This window comes from Anoplolepis gracilipes, chromosome 12 (assembly GCF_047496725.1).
Source record: "Anoplolepis gracilipes chromosome 12, ASM4749672v1, whole genome shotgun sequence".
NCBI lineage: Eukaryota > Metazoa > Arthropoda > Insecta > Hymenoptera > Formicidae > Anoplolepis > Anoplolepis gracilipes.
The window spans coordinates 8,941,766-8,958,917 of record NC_132981.1 but is presented as its reverse complement, the minus strand read 5'-3'; the positions used below and the strand labels follow the sequence as shown (position 1 = coordinate 8,958,917).

Genomic DNA, 17,152 nt, shown 5'->3' with positions numbered 1-17,152 from the left:
AAATCATTACTACTTTAACAACAAATTTATTTTTTTCTTTTAAAAAAAATTTTTAAAGAGACATTTTAAAGGTTTACATATCTCACAAATACAACTTATGTAAATTCATTTCTGCACTCTTAATGTTTTTTTTCTATCAAACAAATAAATAATTTCGAAGTAGCTAAAGGGACTGTAAATATACATCAAATTTGTCACAAAATATAAATTTAATGGTGTCATGACGTTCATAAAATTTCGTCAGTACATTAAAAATATAAATAGAATGTTTATCAATATAAAATGTTAATATTTAGATCTAGAAATAAATGTTCCTTATCGAAAACTGATATTTATTTGAATGTATGATGGATATATCCATTAAAAATTTATATATATTTGAACAGGGTTGAAAATAGAATTAAGACATAAAAAGAATAAATAATGAAACAAATTTTATTCATTATATCCAATAACCATGGAAGTCCCATAACCACATTTTTAAGTTATACAATTTTTTATAAAATTATGTAATAAATTAATTTTTTTTTTATTCATATAAAATATTCTTCTCTTTCATGCATGTCCTCAATTAAATTATATATAATAGATATAAATGTGAACCTTTTAACAATATTTAGTAATAATCAGGTACAGGTGCACAGGCTATTTTCACAAAGTCTTCATATTTAACTTGTCCATTTAGAGATACGTTAGCCTCGCGAAAGATTTGTTCCACTGTAACAAGACGGTATGTGAAGCGGTAGTAAAAAGAAAATTGTATCAATTATTATTTATTTACCTTCTTTGCTACTCAATTGTTCTCCCCAGTGAAGCAACATATGTGCCAATTGCCGTGCTGGGATGGTACCACTGTGAGAAATATCTGCAGCTTGAAAAGCTTTAATCACTTCTTTCGGTAGATCTTCTGCACGAGTCTGAAGATGCATGACTTCCAAGAAATCAGCGAAAGACATTTTTCCACCTGGAATTGAGGTAGATCAACATATATTTGAGTTGAAAAAAATAATTATTATAAAAATACTGTTACCTTTATCCTTCATATATTTGTTTAGCTCTGCAATAGTCGGACTTAATCCTAAAGATCTCATAATTATGGTGAGCTCATCAAGTGTACGAATCTGACCATTTCGAGCAAACAAATAGAAACATTCCCGAAACTCTATAAAAAAATAATATTAATGTTTATTTGATCTATGCAGGATGTACAAAAGAATAGACGTAATAATAATATCTTCAGCGTACCATCGATATCCTCTTCTCTGAAATAACGTGCCTGTAATATTATAATTATCACATTAAATCAATACGAAGAGTAAATAGAATTATACATAAATTAAGGAACTCTATTGTGTCAAAGATAGTAACACGTATAGAACATAGAGAAGGTAGATCAAGTCTCATTCTATATTCCAAATAAAGTCATTAATTAAAATATGTATTGAAATTACCATGATTGATTATCAGTTCTGAAATCGTTTCTCAGGTGTATCGGATTGTTCACAATTTTGACATAACAGGTGTTTGACACAGCAAGACATAACCTTTCACCTGTTCTGTCTTCGTAGCTTGTAAAAGAGCGACATCATCTGCCGCGATGGGTACTAAAAATCAATCGTGCCAATCCACTGACCTAGAATACAATAATTTTTAAAAGTTGGCAAAACACTCAAATATCAGAGAAATAATTTCAATAACGGTAAAGTCGAATAATTTTGAAAGAGACGAAATTTGAAGATCTTCTAAGAATTGCTGAGGAAAAGGAAAAGATCTTTTATCCAAGATGAGAGCAAAGATATCAGAAAAGTAAGTTTTGAATATATTGTAGTATCTCAAAGCTTTTTCTCTTATATTCTGGAATTAAGTTATACAACGCCTCTGCTGTATTTATACGATTATTTATATTTATGCAGTTCAGTTTATGCACACATTTTTGTATCGTATTTTATTTAATTTTGGAAAAATCAATCTAACAACATACGAATAATTGAGAATAAAAGAGCGAGAGAGAGAGAGAGAGGAGGGGGGGGGGGAAGAGGCGGGGGAGAGAAAGAGTATTAGAGAATTGTATTAGAATTGTAAACGATTTTAAAGGTTTTAAAAGCTAATTTAAAGTTTAAAGATTTTGTTTATTTAGTAAAAAATTTAAAAAGATTAAAAATAAAAATAAATACAAAATTAAAAATTAAAAATAATAATTGCAAAAAAAAAAAAAACAAATTATTTTTCTTAATTTATTAAATGATACCAAAGACAATCTATTAAATAAATTAATACCATTTTTTAATGTAATTATACTTGTCAAATTAAATACAGGAATGATAATATTATTTTTCCAATAATTAGATATCGAATAAATAAAATTTATATATTCCTGAACAAGAAAATAGATACATCGTTCATCGATTCTTCGTTTGGTAACGAATATTTCTGTAACAATTTATTCAGATGGTTGAGTAAAAAGATCGATTAATCAAATGGCATTAGCCGTCCGGTAACTTTTCGAGGAATAAATTTCGCGCTAATTGCGACTAATGCGATCGGACGGTGAAAAAAGCCATCCGCAGTATCCCGAAAAGAATGGCCGAACGGAACAATGATCCGGTAAACGTCCCTTCCGGGCGACGGATTAGGATTTATTTTGAATGTGTCGGTTTGTGCCACGCGTGCTATTGATTAACGTTTCGCCTTGGTTTCTCGTTAAAAAGGCTTCACCATCAATCTCACGTCTCACGTCTTTTATATGAAGCCGACGCGATCACTCTCCCTTTTCCATCCCGAATCCACCCTAGAGACGAATCAATTTTTTTTTTTGCATCTCCGGGAATGACTCGACATTTCTCGTTTAGCGTTACTTCGTGACGTCAAGAGGAAACACGAGAGAGACGAGGAATATCGACTTTGCTCGCGCGACACTCGATTGCGAATTAATGGTGTAATTTGGTTCCGCGAGGAAAAATATATCGAGATTATGTTACGTAAGATTCTCACATTTCTCTCAAAGTCACAGGAAGATATTCGACTCGATCCGTCAAGATTTTCTGACATATATCTTGTTAATTATATCTCAAATATTTGTGCAAATAAAGTCCGAACGTGAAATTGGCTCTAATAACAAGAGATGAGATTACTTCTTACATTCGAGTCTTATTTTCATTTTATTTCGTACTATTACATTAATTTTATTTTAATTTAAACTTGCTTGGCATTAATATTAATTCAGTTACTTCTAATTGTTGAATGTGTCTGCAATTGGCTCTCTTATCTTATGACTAATGTTATAGGTTAAATATGTCAGGGTCTTAAAATAAAAACGTAATTACAAGTTGTTCTGTAAACAAATAGAGAATGCGATCATCAACAGCAGTTAATATGAAGCTTCCTCGTTCGATAGTTACGAACAATTAGCGTTCCTGCCGGGGTTAGCAGTCGTTAAGAGCGAATACGAACTCGCAGCAGCTCGTGGAAACTAATTGGATATCGCGGGCTCGTCCTTTGTAGCATACCGTTTCCATAATTAAATTGCTCGCGGCCTCGGCGCCGCCGCATGTCGATAATCAAACTAATCCAGCGCGCAACATTCCCGGGGTAATGGTTTCGCGCCGTCGAGGACCAAGGAGAGGGAGGGATTCTAGGCCGCCATCCTCCGTCCTTCTGTCACCATCGTCGACGCTTTTGCGTGCTCCTTTTGTTTCATTGATAGATCGTCCTTCGCGTATAGGGAAAGGTTCGCCGGTTACTTCGAATATACGAGGGTAAAAGCAATATACCGAACGCGACAGATACGAAAATATATAGCGCGACAGACGCGAGAACTGTACGGAGTAGATGTAGATCTATGGGATGGACGGAAGGGAAGGGGAGGAAGAAGAAGAGAGAAAGAGAGAGAGAGAGAGAGAGAGAGAGAGAGAGAGAGAGAGAGAGAGAGAGAGAGAGAAATCGAACGAGGAACCAAGGCGGCGAGAAGCGGGAGATCGGAATATCAGAGTAAAGGACGCGAGCGAGATGGAGAAAGTTCGAAAGGACGACGACGCGCTCTCTCGCTCTCTCTCTCTCTCTTTCGCGCGCGCGAATCTCTCGTCCTGTGTGCCCCCTGCTCCAATCTTCCTCCTCTCGCACGGAGAATGCTGAACAGGAGACAGGATGAACGCTGGCGCGGGTGCGAGTCGGGCGACGTGTTCGCCGCGAGATAGAACGGGTGGAAGGGACGAGGAGGGGTCGGGGGATGTGAGGGTTGAATAAGCCCGTTTCGTTTGTGGAGGGGAGCGATTCGGCGCGAGGGATGACAGAAAGATACGGGAGAGAAGGAGAAAGGAACATTTATTCCCTGCGCTTCGATGAAATAAAACAAATGTATCAGCGTGTCTTCTTGTATGATATAAATAATTACATTTTACGCGATCGCGAAATTTTCAAATCAGAGTATCCTTACTAACCGTGATTTACAATAATAAATATGTTAACATGTGTATTAATAAGAGAGAGTCGGAGAGAGGAGGAGGAGGAGGAGGAGGAGGAGAGAGAGAGAGAGAGAGAGAGAGAGAAGAGAGAGAGAGAGAGAGAGAGAGAGAGAGATAGAGCGCGGAGTAGCAGACGGAGCAGCAGGGCGAAGAGAAAGATCTCGCGGCGTTGCGTAGATCGGAGAGAGAGAGAGAGAGAGAGAGAGAGAGGGGGAAGTATACAGCTGGGTCGAACGCGCGCGCAAGTGGTGGGGGAAGTCGTTGTCCTCGGGAGTCTTCGTACGCGCGAGTCTCGCGCTCGTCAGTCCGATGCGGACCGCGTTCACGTCGGTGTCGGTGATCCGTGCGTACGTGTTCGTGCTCTCGCGCACGCCGCGCCGTGATATTTCGTTTCGCGTAACGCGGTGCGTCTCTAACCGCGAGCGTCTACGTAGGCCAGAGGACCGACCGTTTCTCATCTCCCGCGCGTATGTGTGTATGGTGTGTTTGTGTGCCTGTGTGTGCGCACCGTATCCCGGATGCCTGATGTGTCCCGCACAGCGGAGTACGCGGGCGGCGTCGCTATGCGACGGTGAACGCCGATGACACACGGGGCTTTCATCCTCGCGTGGCGCGCGTCATCGGCCAGCAGGATCGCGATAGAGAGAACGTCCGTGGCCTAGCGGCAGGATTTTCGGAGCTACGAGGAGCTGCGCCTCTGGTAAGTGTCAGACATATATGTATACAACAGAGCAGGCGCAACTGTGTGTACTACAAGCGTACTACAAGCGTGCGTATATACAGGGCGACCGGGTAAGCATGTCCTTTCAAATCGTCTTGACAAATCTCGAATTTATCCGTTTAAATTTATACGGAGGACGCCATTTGCCGCAATATTTAATTTTACACACGCGTTCATATTTCGATATTACTTTCCATTTAGATTTTACGAGTATTGTAGTTGATGAGAAAATATATATAGTAATGAAATTCATATTTATTTTGCATCTTGATATATCGAAATAATTATTGTTTTTATTCTTGCGTGTTTTGTTGTATCCGTTGTTGAGAGGATGTGCTAATGAGAGGAAACCCTGTGTGTGTACGCATCTTGCGTGCGAGTTCCCTACGTTTCGTCACATTTGAATACCTCTACAATTGTAGAGAGCTCTCTGCGATATGTTTCGAGATCAGAATGATAGGAACACATTTTACCTTGCCAGATAGATTTCTCGTGGATTCGTGAAGCTTGCCGCATATTTGATTGAACTCGATCAGTTCGATCGAGATAAATTTTAATATACATAAATATAATATGCTAAAATAAAAGCTTTTGTTTCCACTATATTGACGCGCGTTCGTAATTGTTCGCCGTGATAATTATAAAGTTTGTTATTTATTTATTTTTATAACCAAGGAAGCTTACAATGCAAGGATATTTTGTATGTTATTACTGTTAAATTGCATTTCCTATCATTATACAGCTTTACGTATAAAATAAGAATTCATACTTTTTACAATTTTTTAATTCTTAAATTTAAGCTACGTAGTTTTAACGATTAAATTTAACGTTTTATTTTATAGTGCTTACTTTTTTAATTTAAAGGGATGTATACAGTACATACTAGATATAAAATAATTTGAGAAACAGAATAAACGAACAAAATTTTTATATATATAATTATTTGTTTAGCAATTAATTATCAATTATAATTGAAAATATTTTAAAATAATTTTTATCAATATGATTTAAAAATTGTAGATACATGCCTTTTCTTCTTTTTTTCACTTTTTTTTTATTAAAGTCTTCTTCTCTCTGTGATAATAGAATCTTGAAATATACTATAATAAAATAGCTTGAGTCTTGGATAATTTGAAAAGTGTCAAGACTCTATCTCTTGATTTTCACAATTTCGCTGTTTGGGGACATCGAGATTTATGCGCCAGACAATTTACATAAATTATATCTCGCGTTTTTTTAAATTAGTGATTACGAAAGACTAGTTGGCTCTGCCGCCTCGTTCTTCGACTGAATCATCTTCGTTGACGAATATTGAGAAAATATTTGCGATAGAAATATATATTGGTAACGTCTTGTCAAAGCTTTTGGGTGAAGTTTGCAAGCTCAATCGCAACGTCGAAGGAATAAGTGCAAGACCTGTGCATTGACGTTCGCCGTTTCTTCCGCTTCCTCTCAGGCAAAGTATTTTACCGTGTTATGCCAAAATGGTATCGCACTCAGGGTTTTTCGCGATACGTGTATTGCGTTTAGGGGAGAAGTAGACCGGTTAACCATTAAGTCTACCGTTTTTTTTCATATATTCCGTAAGATGATAATGCGATATTCTCATCCCATGGACCTCTAACAATTAAAATAGAACGATTATTATGAGGATGAAATTATATTAACTCTAACGGTCGGTTAAACGCTCAGCGATTATAATACATACCGGGAATGAAAGATAACAATAGCGATTTAAATCGTTTTCCCGCGTCTGTGCTGGTTAATATAGAGACTTTTATTATCAGTATCTTGGCGTTCTAGAATAATTTAATACATACTTATCTTTCTTTCTCTTATACTAGATCTTTCAATTTTAATTAGCCGGAATGAGAACGCGTGCAGGGCTGTTTCAAATTTCAGTCTTGCTTTCTCAACTAAATGAAACTAGGTCAGATATTCGTAATATACACTGAAATTCCCAATGGGTTACACAACAATGCGATAACATTATGAATCTCGACGCTATTATTCGGTTGGTTGGATACGTTGGCGAAGATTGCTAAAATATATATCAAACATTAGGTATAGATTATGGTCAGTATACGCAGCTACATTTAATCGGGTGGGGGGGGGGGGAAGCGCACACAAGCTTATGATATAAATATAAAATATTAACAAAAGATTTTGCAGATTACATGTTAAAAGCTACTTTCGATTATAATGGATTCTTATCTCATAAATTTCACTTTCCTAAATAAAATAACATAAACATAAAAGGAAAATTTGTGTAAACAGTTTATAAACATAGTTTATAAATTATTTTACGTTGAAAATTTTTTTAGTGATCATATTTTGTCACAGAAATAAACTCAATAAACTGAAATTAGCGATAAAGCTGTTGTTTTCTGACCAATTTGAAAACTCGTTGATTCCAATAAATTGCGTAAAATATTATTTTTGCTTTTTAAACGAAAATATATAAATTTATTTCTGCATGGTATTGCTAAACCTCTTATTAATTTTTTCCCTGCGCAAAAATTATAATTTCTGAAAATATTATATTGACATTGTTACAGTATTGGGTGTATTATGTTAATATTACGTTAAGTATTATAAAATGTTGAGTATGTTATGCTTACTAGAATAATTTTAAAATATTAAAATATTGATATTTTCGTTATTATATTATAAGATTCAATACATCATTAAAATTATATTTTCTGGAAATTTAATGACTTTTCATAAAATCGGAGGACAATTAACGACGTGCACAGTCAAAGATTCCATTTTCAAATATTTTCAGAAGAGTCACTCAAAAAAATATTATGCTAATGTAGATAGATTTCTAGATGTTTCAATTAAAATTTATTGCTATTTTTTGTATCTGTCAGAATATTGTTTGTCACATATACAATTTATAGTAGCAATATTCTAGCAATACCTCTAGAAAATTTAGATCCCATTGCCAAATATTAATCACGAATATAATTGTCCTTGACAATAGGCCTTAAATATAGGCATCTCAGAAAAATTTTCTGTCTAAATTACACTAATGGTGCAGATATAAATTCTGTCTTTGTCATTTAAATTGAATAAGTGTAAAATACATGCAGTATCACAGTATTTGCTAATAATTTATCTGTTTCAGTTAATTTTTTACATCTAGAAAATTTTTGTTGAAGTTGATCATTTTTTTGAGTTTTATCTTCCTTTTCTAACATCTGTTAGAAAAGGAAGATAAAATTTACATGCTTGTTGATATTATGATGTGAATAGAATCCATAAAAAAATATTTAACCTAGAATATTTAAATAAACTCTAAATATTTAAACAACCTTTAAAATCAGGTGACAACTATTTTAAAATGATTTTATTGAAAATTAACACACACACACACACATATATATATAGATTATAAAAGAACGCTAAATTATTTGTCTCTCTCGAAAATACGTGATGATATATTTTAGCTTGTGAATCATAATTGTGCTGTTTTAAACTAATCAGAATAATGTGATTTTTATTAGAGAATGAAAAGAGTATTAAAGTTTATTATAGAATGTAATTAGTATTACGAAAACACGTTACGAATAATAAAATTTCTAATGAAGGCGGAAATTTATCGACGTTAAGAAAGATTCGATGAATCGTCATCCGGATGGCATGTTGGATCGATTCGCGCGTTCGTAATTATTTTATACGTCCGGACTCTATCTCTTGCTTGGACGCTTGGACATTACGCAAAACGTGTTTCGCTGGCGTTGCGAGGTAACGGTTCAGCGAGGCGTGCTCGGAAAATTGTCCGATCGCCAGCGAACGGCGAACGACGCTTGCGACACGTTAATCCCGGCATCGAGTCTTCATCTGTCGATATCTCTGGACTATGACGATCGAATTTTGATAACGTATCGTGACGTTGAAAAAGATATCCTAAAATTAGATCTTAAAATAAAGTGTCGAATATAATATGCATGAACAGATGAAAGCGCCCGCGAATTTTCAATGCCTCGTGAAATGTTCGTGTTGAAATCAGATGTCAGATTCGAGACTATTTATATATGATGAGATTATTACGTGTGATGGTTGAGGATTGTGAGAAAACTCTGAGTTTTGCATGTTAAGAGATTCATTATCCTTCTAAAAAAAAAAAAAAATACTCTGTATTTACGCGAATGATGATTCATTCAAAGTGAATGCACATGGAAGAACAGGTTTCCTTCAATTCCAGGTGAATTTATTAGGGAGTTTACTTTGGAAAAAAACTAGAAAAAAAGAACAAAGAAATCGTTTCACACAGAAAACGTTTCGCAGAAAAAATAATTGCATTTCGGGCTTAGCAAATTCTATATTTTTTGGAGAAAATTGAAAGGGCTAGGTAAAATTCAGTATTTTCCGAAAAAAACTAGTCTTTTCTATTAAAAATGTTAAAATAAATAGAAACGAAAAAAAGAAGAAAATCTTATTATTCGTCAATTGAAAAAGTGTTTTTCAATTTAAGTTCTATGTAAAATAAAATCCGTCATAAATAAGGAATTGTAGCAAATAATTAGTTTTGTTAAAGACAGTAGAAATAGAGATTTTCGTTTTGTCTTTAACTATATATATATATCAGCTATATATATTACTGTCTTTATATATATATATATATATATCAGCTATATATATACTGTATTATTATTATTATTATGTATATATATATATATGATATATATATATATATATATATATATATACATAATAATAATAATAATACAGTAATATGCAAATTTGGATTGTTGAATTAAATGAATGCAATTCTGAGCAAAAGCGTTTTTTTTATTATTATAATTATTAATATATTTATACTAATATTTATATTATTATACGTAATAAGGAAATTTTTTAAATTGCTGAAAGTGTGCGTATCTCTAACAATATAAGATTATTATCAATTTTAAAAATAAATTTGTACAACGTTGACAGTTTCAATTAGAAAAAAATATCGTATTTCCGTCATTTTTCAACACAAATCCATTTTTGCGGAAACATCGTTCGCATGAGTCACTTCCTTTCCGCTTTGGGCGACTCGTCCCTGGAATAATCATCAAATGCGAACCGTGTAAATTCGCCGCTTCGTCGTGCCGGGACTTGCGAAATGCGAGTAATAGCTTTCGCCGTGCCAAGTCATTCTTCCGCCTGCACGGACGAAGCGCGATAAAGCTCCTCCTCGTACGAACATCGCGTCGACATTCCATTTTCGGAATGTAGTGTCTATCCCCCGTCCGGGGACCACCTCTAGCCCCCCCGATCCCGAGTAAGTGTATATCCGGCTGCAGTGCTGCAGCAACGCTTCTGTAATTTATTTTGGCACCAAACTTTAGAGTTCTGAAATATCGCGACCTACCTACCTACCTATTTAATTGTGAACTTTACAACGGGTTGAAGAAGAATGTTGGAAATGAGACTAATAACAAGAAAATAATATCGCACCACACCATTTCTGACGCCAAGACTTTGTCTTGAAATTCGACTGTGCTGAATTTCGCGTTAAAATAACATTTGAGCAAAATTGTTCCCAACGTTGACATTTTAAAGTTCGTAAAGTTTATGCAAATTCACTTGTAATTAAACTTGTCTCTCAGAACTAGCCATATCTCTTTCTATTAATCATCATATTTAAATTATTTCCACTGCGTGCTTTATACACACAGTGCAGTAAGATTACATTAAAAAACAAGATAAAACGTTCTAAATTTTTTTTTTTTTTTTTTTTTTTTTTTTTGTTACACTTATCGTGTCACAATAATTTTATCGCGTTTGAATATTTTAATTTCAAATCTTATCTATTTTTTCTTACTTAGTTTGTCATGTTTATGATAAAGTTGGCTGAAGTAAAATGCTCTAAAAGATCCGCTGGTGGCATCCATTGTTCATTGCTCACGAGCTTAAGCGTAAACATGATTTATTCGCGGATTATGCATCGTGTCACATCGAGGAAAAATGTATTATCACCCCGGTGATGTCGAGCTTGCACGTCGCCGCCGCGTCGCGATGCATACACACTTTTATTTTATTTACACATTACAGCGTGCATCTCTTACGACGCTAGTCGGATATGTTAAAGCTCGATTATATATACGCGCGACTGTTCCTCCCTGAGAATGCATCTTGCGCTTATTATTTCATTTTGTTCTTTCGCTGGAAGAATTTGCAAGAAGAATACGGGAATGCGAACGGACCTGTGCGAACCTGTTTCTTCTCAACGCGGTCTTTTATGGAAAAAAAAGTGTAAAGCTCTCTTCTCGTATGTCGAAATATACACGTTTTGTGTAAACCAGTTGCGCGAAAACCAGTTTACCGCAATATAAATCCATATGCAGGAAATGGAAGATATACTATTAATTATATCATTTTATATTATATACTGAAGCTTAAAATTTTAAATTTGTATTAATGAAAAAAATTTTCTTTTTTTGATTATAATATTTTTGTATATTTCATGATATATTTCTTTAAATAAAATGTGCAGAGTATTTGCTTTTATTAAACAGAGTGTTGAAGTTGCAAATTAAATATTATTTTGTGATCTGTATCTAAGAACATGCGTAACGTAACATACCATAACATCGAATAAAAATGTATTGTGCTATTACTAATTGTGTTTGTGACTAGCAAAGTTAACTTTTTCCGGAAAAAGGAGTTCATGGAGAATTAACAATACGAAAGTCACTCTGCTAGTAGCTCGTTTCATTTGCATGTTTCAAAACTTTTTCCATGAAAAATGCAAACTGTTTGCGCGTTATAAAACTGCTGTATTTCGTGAATATTTTTAATCGTCGTTGCTCATTAATAATCTCTTCAGAGTTGGCTACATGTACCGAAATTTCAGACAATCAATTTACGATAGTACTGGGAAATAGGACTAGATTACATTATCAACTTTGCATCGGAGTAGTTTTATGGAACCATATATTATTCAACGAATAAATTAACAATTAACTCACGGAACCTTGTAATTATCGAAATTTGAATTTATATATATATACACACGTAAGTAAGAAATAACAATTTTTCATATGTTTAATATTCGCGAAATAAAAATTTAGTATTCAAGGAAATTATTTATATTAATTTAAATTTTGATAATTACAAGGTTCCGTGAGTTAATTGTTAATTTATTAAGTATATATATATATATTTATTTATTATTTATTTTATTATTATTTTATTTGAATCCTTGCCTTTTGGTTCAGGATGAACTTCCAGTTTATTAGCATATTAAATCACGATTACCTAATCTAAATACAATACAATAAAATCGAATAAACTAAGTAGATTAAATAGATAAAGTAGACTTAAAGATAACTAATAATAATCAATAATAACTGATAGAAAACTGAGGAATGATAAACTATGATAAACTAAACTATAATCAACTAAAATCAACAAAAATCAACAAAAATCAACTGGAAAAAATATATATATATAAATAAGGTACTAAATAAAATATTACATTATTATATTTCATATATCGTAATATTAACACACAATAATGTTTTCTTTCGAATATTCAAAAATTCTTATTTATTATGTATATGCAGAATTATATCTTTTATCTATTATCCTCGTTATGTACAGGATTTGTACATATTTATCAGGACCATTAATGCGCTCCATTATACAAGCCCGTTCGCGTTTATTCTCGTGCGAACAATCCTCCGGCCACACAATTGCCAAGTCGATGATGCTCTGCCTATTGCCTCTCGAAACACAAGCTCTATTTTATGGTTTACAAGTTTACTTTTACGAGGTATGTTCTCGGTCACCCTTATCATTTCCCTTGCAGCGCATAAGTGGAAACGGGCGCGTAATTTCGCAGCGCGGCAAGTTTCACAATCGCTAGTTTGCAGCTCTAACCCACAATCTAATCTTCTTTACCAAGAACAAAATAATCTTGCGTGTTCATAGTACTTTGACCAATTTTTCGGTGCACATTTTTGTCAACAGAATCGATCGACGACCGGACACCTGAAGGTGGTAGACGTCAAGGAGAAAAGAGGATGAGAGGAGGAGTCGATCCGCCGTCGAAGGTGAGGCGAGGTGGAATCGACTGAAAAAGAGAAGAAAAAGAAGAAAAAAAAAAGAGGAAGGCTGAAAGCGAAGAAGAGACGCGGTGGAGGAGGCGGCGGAGAGGGGTCGAAAGGTTGAGCGACCTACGGACCACGACGAGGAGAAGGAGGTGGTGGTGGCGGGGAAGGGGCGGTGGGAAAAGGGCAGACGAGGAAGAAAGAGAAGGAGGAAGAGAAGGAGAACGACCGGCAGAAAAGGACGGAGAAATGATCTTGGTAGGTGACTGGCAAAGTGCTGCGGTGGTCGACTCCTCGACGAAAGGCAGATAGCGCCGCCATTAGTCGTTGCCGGGGCACGGAACATCGGGCCCATGCGCGTTGCGGCCCTGGCCGTGGGTGAGGAGGGTGAGGAGGAAGAGGACGAGGACGAGGAAGAGGAGACGGTGGCGGAGGACCGAACGGGGCATCGCCACGAGGCTCGCGGGCTCGCGATGTGCCCCGCGGCTACGGCTGCAGTGGGGGGCAGAAGTCGACAGCCCGCCACGACGTGTCCGATTTTCTTTGTGTTGCTGCTGCTGCTGCTGTTACCCGTTTGGATTCTGACGATCGTCGTCGATGCGTCTCCCCTTCATCCCGCACCGCTGCACAGAGGTGAGTCACGTTTACCTTTCTTCTTTGTCGACTCGTTAAAGGAACGGTGCCCCAAAGTCCGTACACTTGAAGTGATATTACATTCGATGTACGGTGAATTTTTATCGATTTACTATCAAATAAATAATTTTAACAAGTCCATAAGTTTCCTGCAATAACAGGACGTCCGACAAAGCTTATTATCGTAGAATCATACAATACAGTAATATTTCTAACATAACATACGAATCAAATTACATAGAAATTGAAAATTGGAAAAGAAAACATTTTCATAAATTCGTTTTTCATAAAGTTTTCTCTTTCACATTTTATTTAATTTTCTAGCGTAACAAAATTCAAGATTTTTTAAAATATAATTATTAGTAAATTTATAATGGAAGATTGAAAAAGCTCATTAACATTTGGGTACATAAATAATTATCATGACCTAAGAAATAAATTATGCGTAATATTAAACATGGTTTTAATCTACTTTTTAGTCTTCTTTAATAATTAACAAAATATTATATATAAAAAATATATAAAATAAAAAGTAGGTACAGATTAGATTTTAAAAATCAAATTTTTTGGTTTTAAAATTACAAACAATAATTGTTTGAATAATATTACATGTTACATAATACTTGTCGCAGTGCATCTCGAAGTATATTATATTCTTATATATAATAACTAATTATATTCCACTTTATTATCGTAATTTTCCGCGTTTATCACAAAACGCGCAAAAATAAATAGCACTTGAAAAAATAATTAAAATAATTATAATATATATATATATATAGAATTAAGAAACAGATTCAATTTTCAATAGAAATTATTCTCGCGATTTACGGCATTGAGTCGAGTGGAATTGCGAGTAATTCACGATTGAATTATATATTAGATCTGTTCTCGATTAGCAATCTGTAATATGCATCTCGCAAATGCTATCATGTAACCCTAATTCGTATAATGAATATGAAATCGGTTTTGCATAAAGGATTGATTCATAATTAATGGACTCGTATGGATCAACATTGTTTTCATTGTTTCTTTGTTATACATATGTACATACATGATTATCGATACACACACATATACATATATATATATATATATATATATATATATATGCTATTGTGTGTAAGATTTTGGAGATTCATCATAAAAAATAGCCATATTTCTTTGTATATTCTCTCTTAATATCGATTCGGGAATGATAATTACGATAATTTAGAATTTAGAATATTCGATCAGCTTGACAAATAATTGCAGCGCATAAATCTTTTTTTTATTTTTTGAATTAAATATTTTTATTATAATTTAAAATAAATTTAATAAAATTGGCTTAATTTCACGATTACATGTGTCGCGTGTGATTCTTGAGACTAAAAATACTACACATAATTCGATATTATAGACGGGTACCGAATGAGTCCGCTCGAGCCATTCTGCGACACTCCTCTCAAACGATACTCCCTTTGCCTCGCGTGTTCCTTTTATGTTCCGATCGTTCGATCGATAGTATTTGTGGAAACAATGGTACGCGACCTTAAACGGCACTCTAATTGCGAAAGCACGTGATGTAAACTGCGCTTCGCGTCGTTCCATTGACCGTTCAAACCATTTATATGCATCGAAAGTTGTTTAAGTCACATTTGCACAGTTTGTTCATTAAAATGGGACTATCACGCAATTTGTATTTCTTATCTTTATATTTATTTGAAATTTTATTATAAACTTAGATAATTAAAAAATGTATTTGTGATGATTAAATAATTAGACAAATACCTAAAAAAAAATTTGCAGTGAAAAAATATGACAAAAGATAATCAAATCTAATAAATAATGAACAGGGTTTTTTCTTCATTTATTCGGCTCTTTTTTTGTTTTTTTGAAAAACAATAATTGTGTAGATACCTAGGCGGGAAAAAATGTCGAATGCGAGTTTGAACTGAAGAATATGATTAAATTGAATCCGAGAGCTTTTGTTAATCAGATGCCATTGCTTTTATGATAATAAGAGTACATTCCATATGCCATGTGCACATTAATTTTTTCTCTCTCATCTATTTAATATAGAGCGCGTCTATAATTACAATTATACCAAAATTATATTCGAATAAAAATTCTTTAATTTTTAATTATTTTTGACTGAAATATTTTCGAATCCTTTTTTTCGATCCTCGACAGATGACTCTGTGCAGACAAAGATATCGAATAATTATTAAATTCGATGCACATTAAAATCTAATGATTGAGTTATAAAGGTTAATATGTGCATACTCTTTTTCGATGAAATAGTCGCGAAATAAGTGCACTTTGGTTGCTGCACTTGTCCGAGATCTAAAAACGCGTCTCTGAGGAGCTCTCTTGGCTGAGTGGTCGTGGTAAATGCTCGAGTGTTCGTTCTCTTAAATTTTCTGTCGTCTTACCACTCTGAAAACATTAAACAAGTTTTCGTAACGAATATGATATTTTGCAGCATATATACATCGCGTAAAAATGAAATAACTGACTTTGCAATTATTTTACAATAAAGTATCGGCATTTACAAATAAATAATAGCATCTACAGCAGATTGAAAAGAAGGCTCTTGGATGTAAAATTACGATGGTACAGCAGCACCAGTATAAACATAGTCATAGTTACATAATAGTTGTAGCAATTGTAAATATTTCAAATATTGTATATTAAAAATAAAAAAACGTGAAATATTTCAGTCCGTCTCGAACTTTGTTGAATGAAATATTTAACATATTTAAATATTTTCCAGTTATTTAGGGGTCTATTTCATACAGACTATAAATATTTAAAAAATTCAATAAAAATCAGAATTTGTGATTCGTCTTATTAGGTTTTTTTTATTAAAATTTAAGTTATGTTTCTAAAAACCGAATATATTGATTTTGATTATTATTATTATTGCATGTTCTTCGTTATATATACTCTTTCTCTCTTTCTCCCTCTCCCTCTCCCTCTCCCTCTTCCTCCCCCTCTCCCTCCCTCTCCCTCTCCCTCCCTCCCTCTCTCTCTCTCTCTCTCTCTCTCTCTCTCTCTCTCTCTGTCTGCTGTCTAATTTTAATAATATAATTTATTAATGTAAATATGGATTTTAGATATCTGTTATCATTTGTTTAATGCTAAATATGGCTCTAACATTAGAATTTCTGGATGTTTTATTTATTTAAAATTATTATATATTTATTCATAGATATATTTATTTTACTGTCCTATATTTAATAGTAGATTAAGTGAACATATAGTTACCTAATCCCTATGTACTTTTGAATTTTGTAACAATCTTGACA

At 34.0% G+C, this 17,152-nt stretch overlaps 2 protein-coding genes across 2 annotated transcripts in view; one reads left to right on the top strand and one right to left on the bottom strand.

Annotated features, from left to right (window-relative positions):
* Nucleotides 1-417: 417 nt before the first annotated feature.
* LOC140671924 (calmodulin-like protein 4) lies at nt 418-1,608 on the bottom strand. The gene is made up of 5 exons (XM_072903655.1): nt 1,452-1,608; nt 1,246-1,276; nt 1,031-1,162; nt 782-964; nt 418-717 (listed from the first exon to the last, which is right to left on the bottom strand). Exons 1-5 carry the CDS (start codon nt 1,452-1,454, stop codon nt 617-619), a joined length of 450 nt encoding a protein of 149 aa, XP_072759756.1. The 5' UTR covers nt 1,455-1,608; the 3' UTR covers nt 418-616.
* A 3,135-nt stretch (nt 1,609-4,743) lies between these two features.
* Nucleotides 4,744-17,152, top strand: part of LOC140672097 (disintegrin and metalloproteinase domain-containing protein 10) — a 56,743-nt gene continuing 44,334 nt past the window's right edge. The window contains exons 1-2 of the mRNA XM_072903942.1: nt 4,744-5,160; nt 13,150-13,862. Coding sequence (XP_072760043.1) covers nt 13,583-13,862 — 280 coding nt within the window. The 5' untranslated portion in view covers nt 4,744-5,160; nt 13,150-13,582. The remainder of the gene's footprint in view (nt 5,161-13,149; nt 13,863-17,152) is intronic.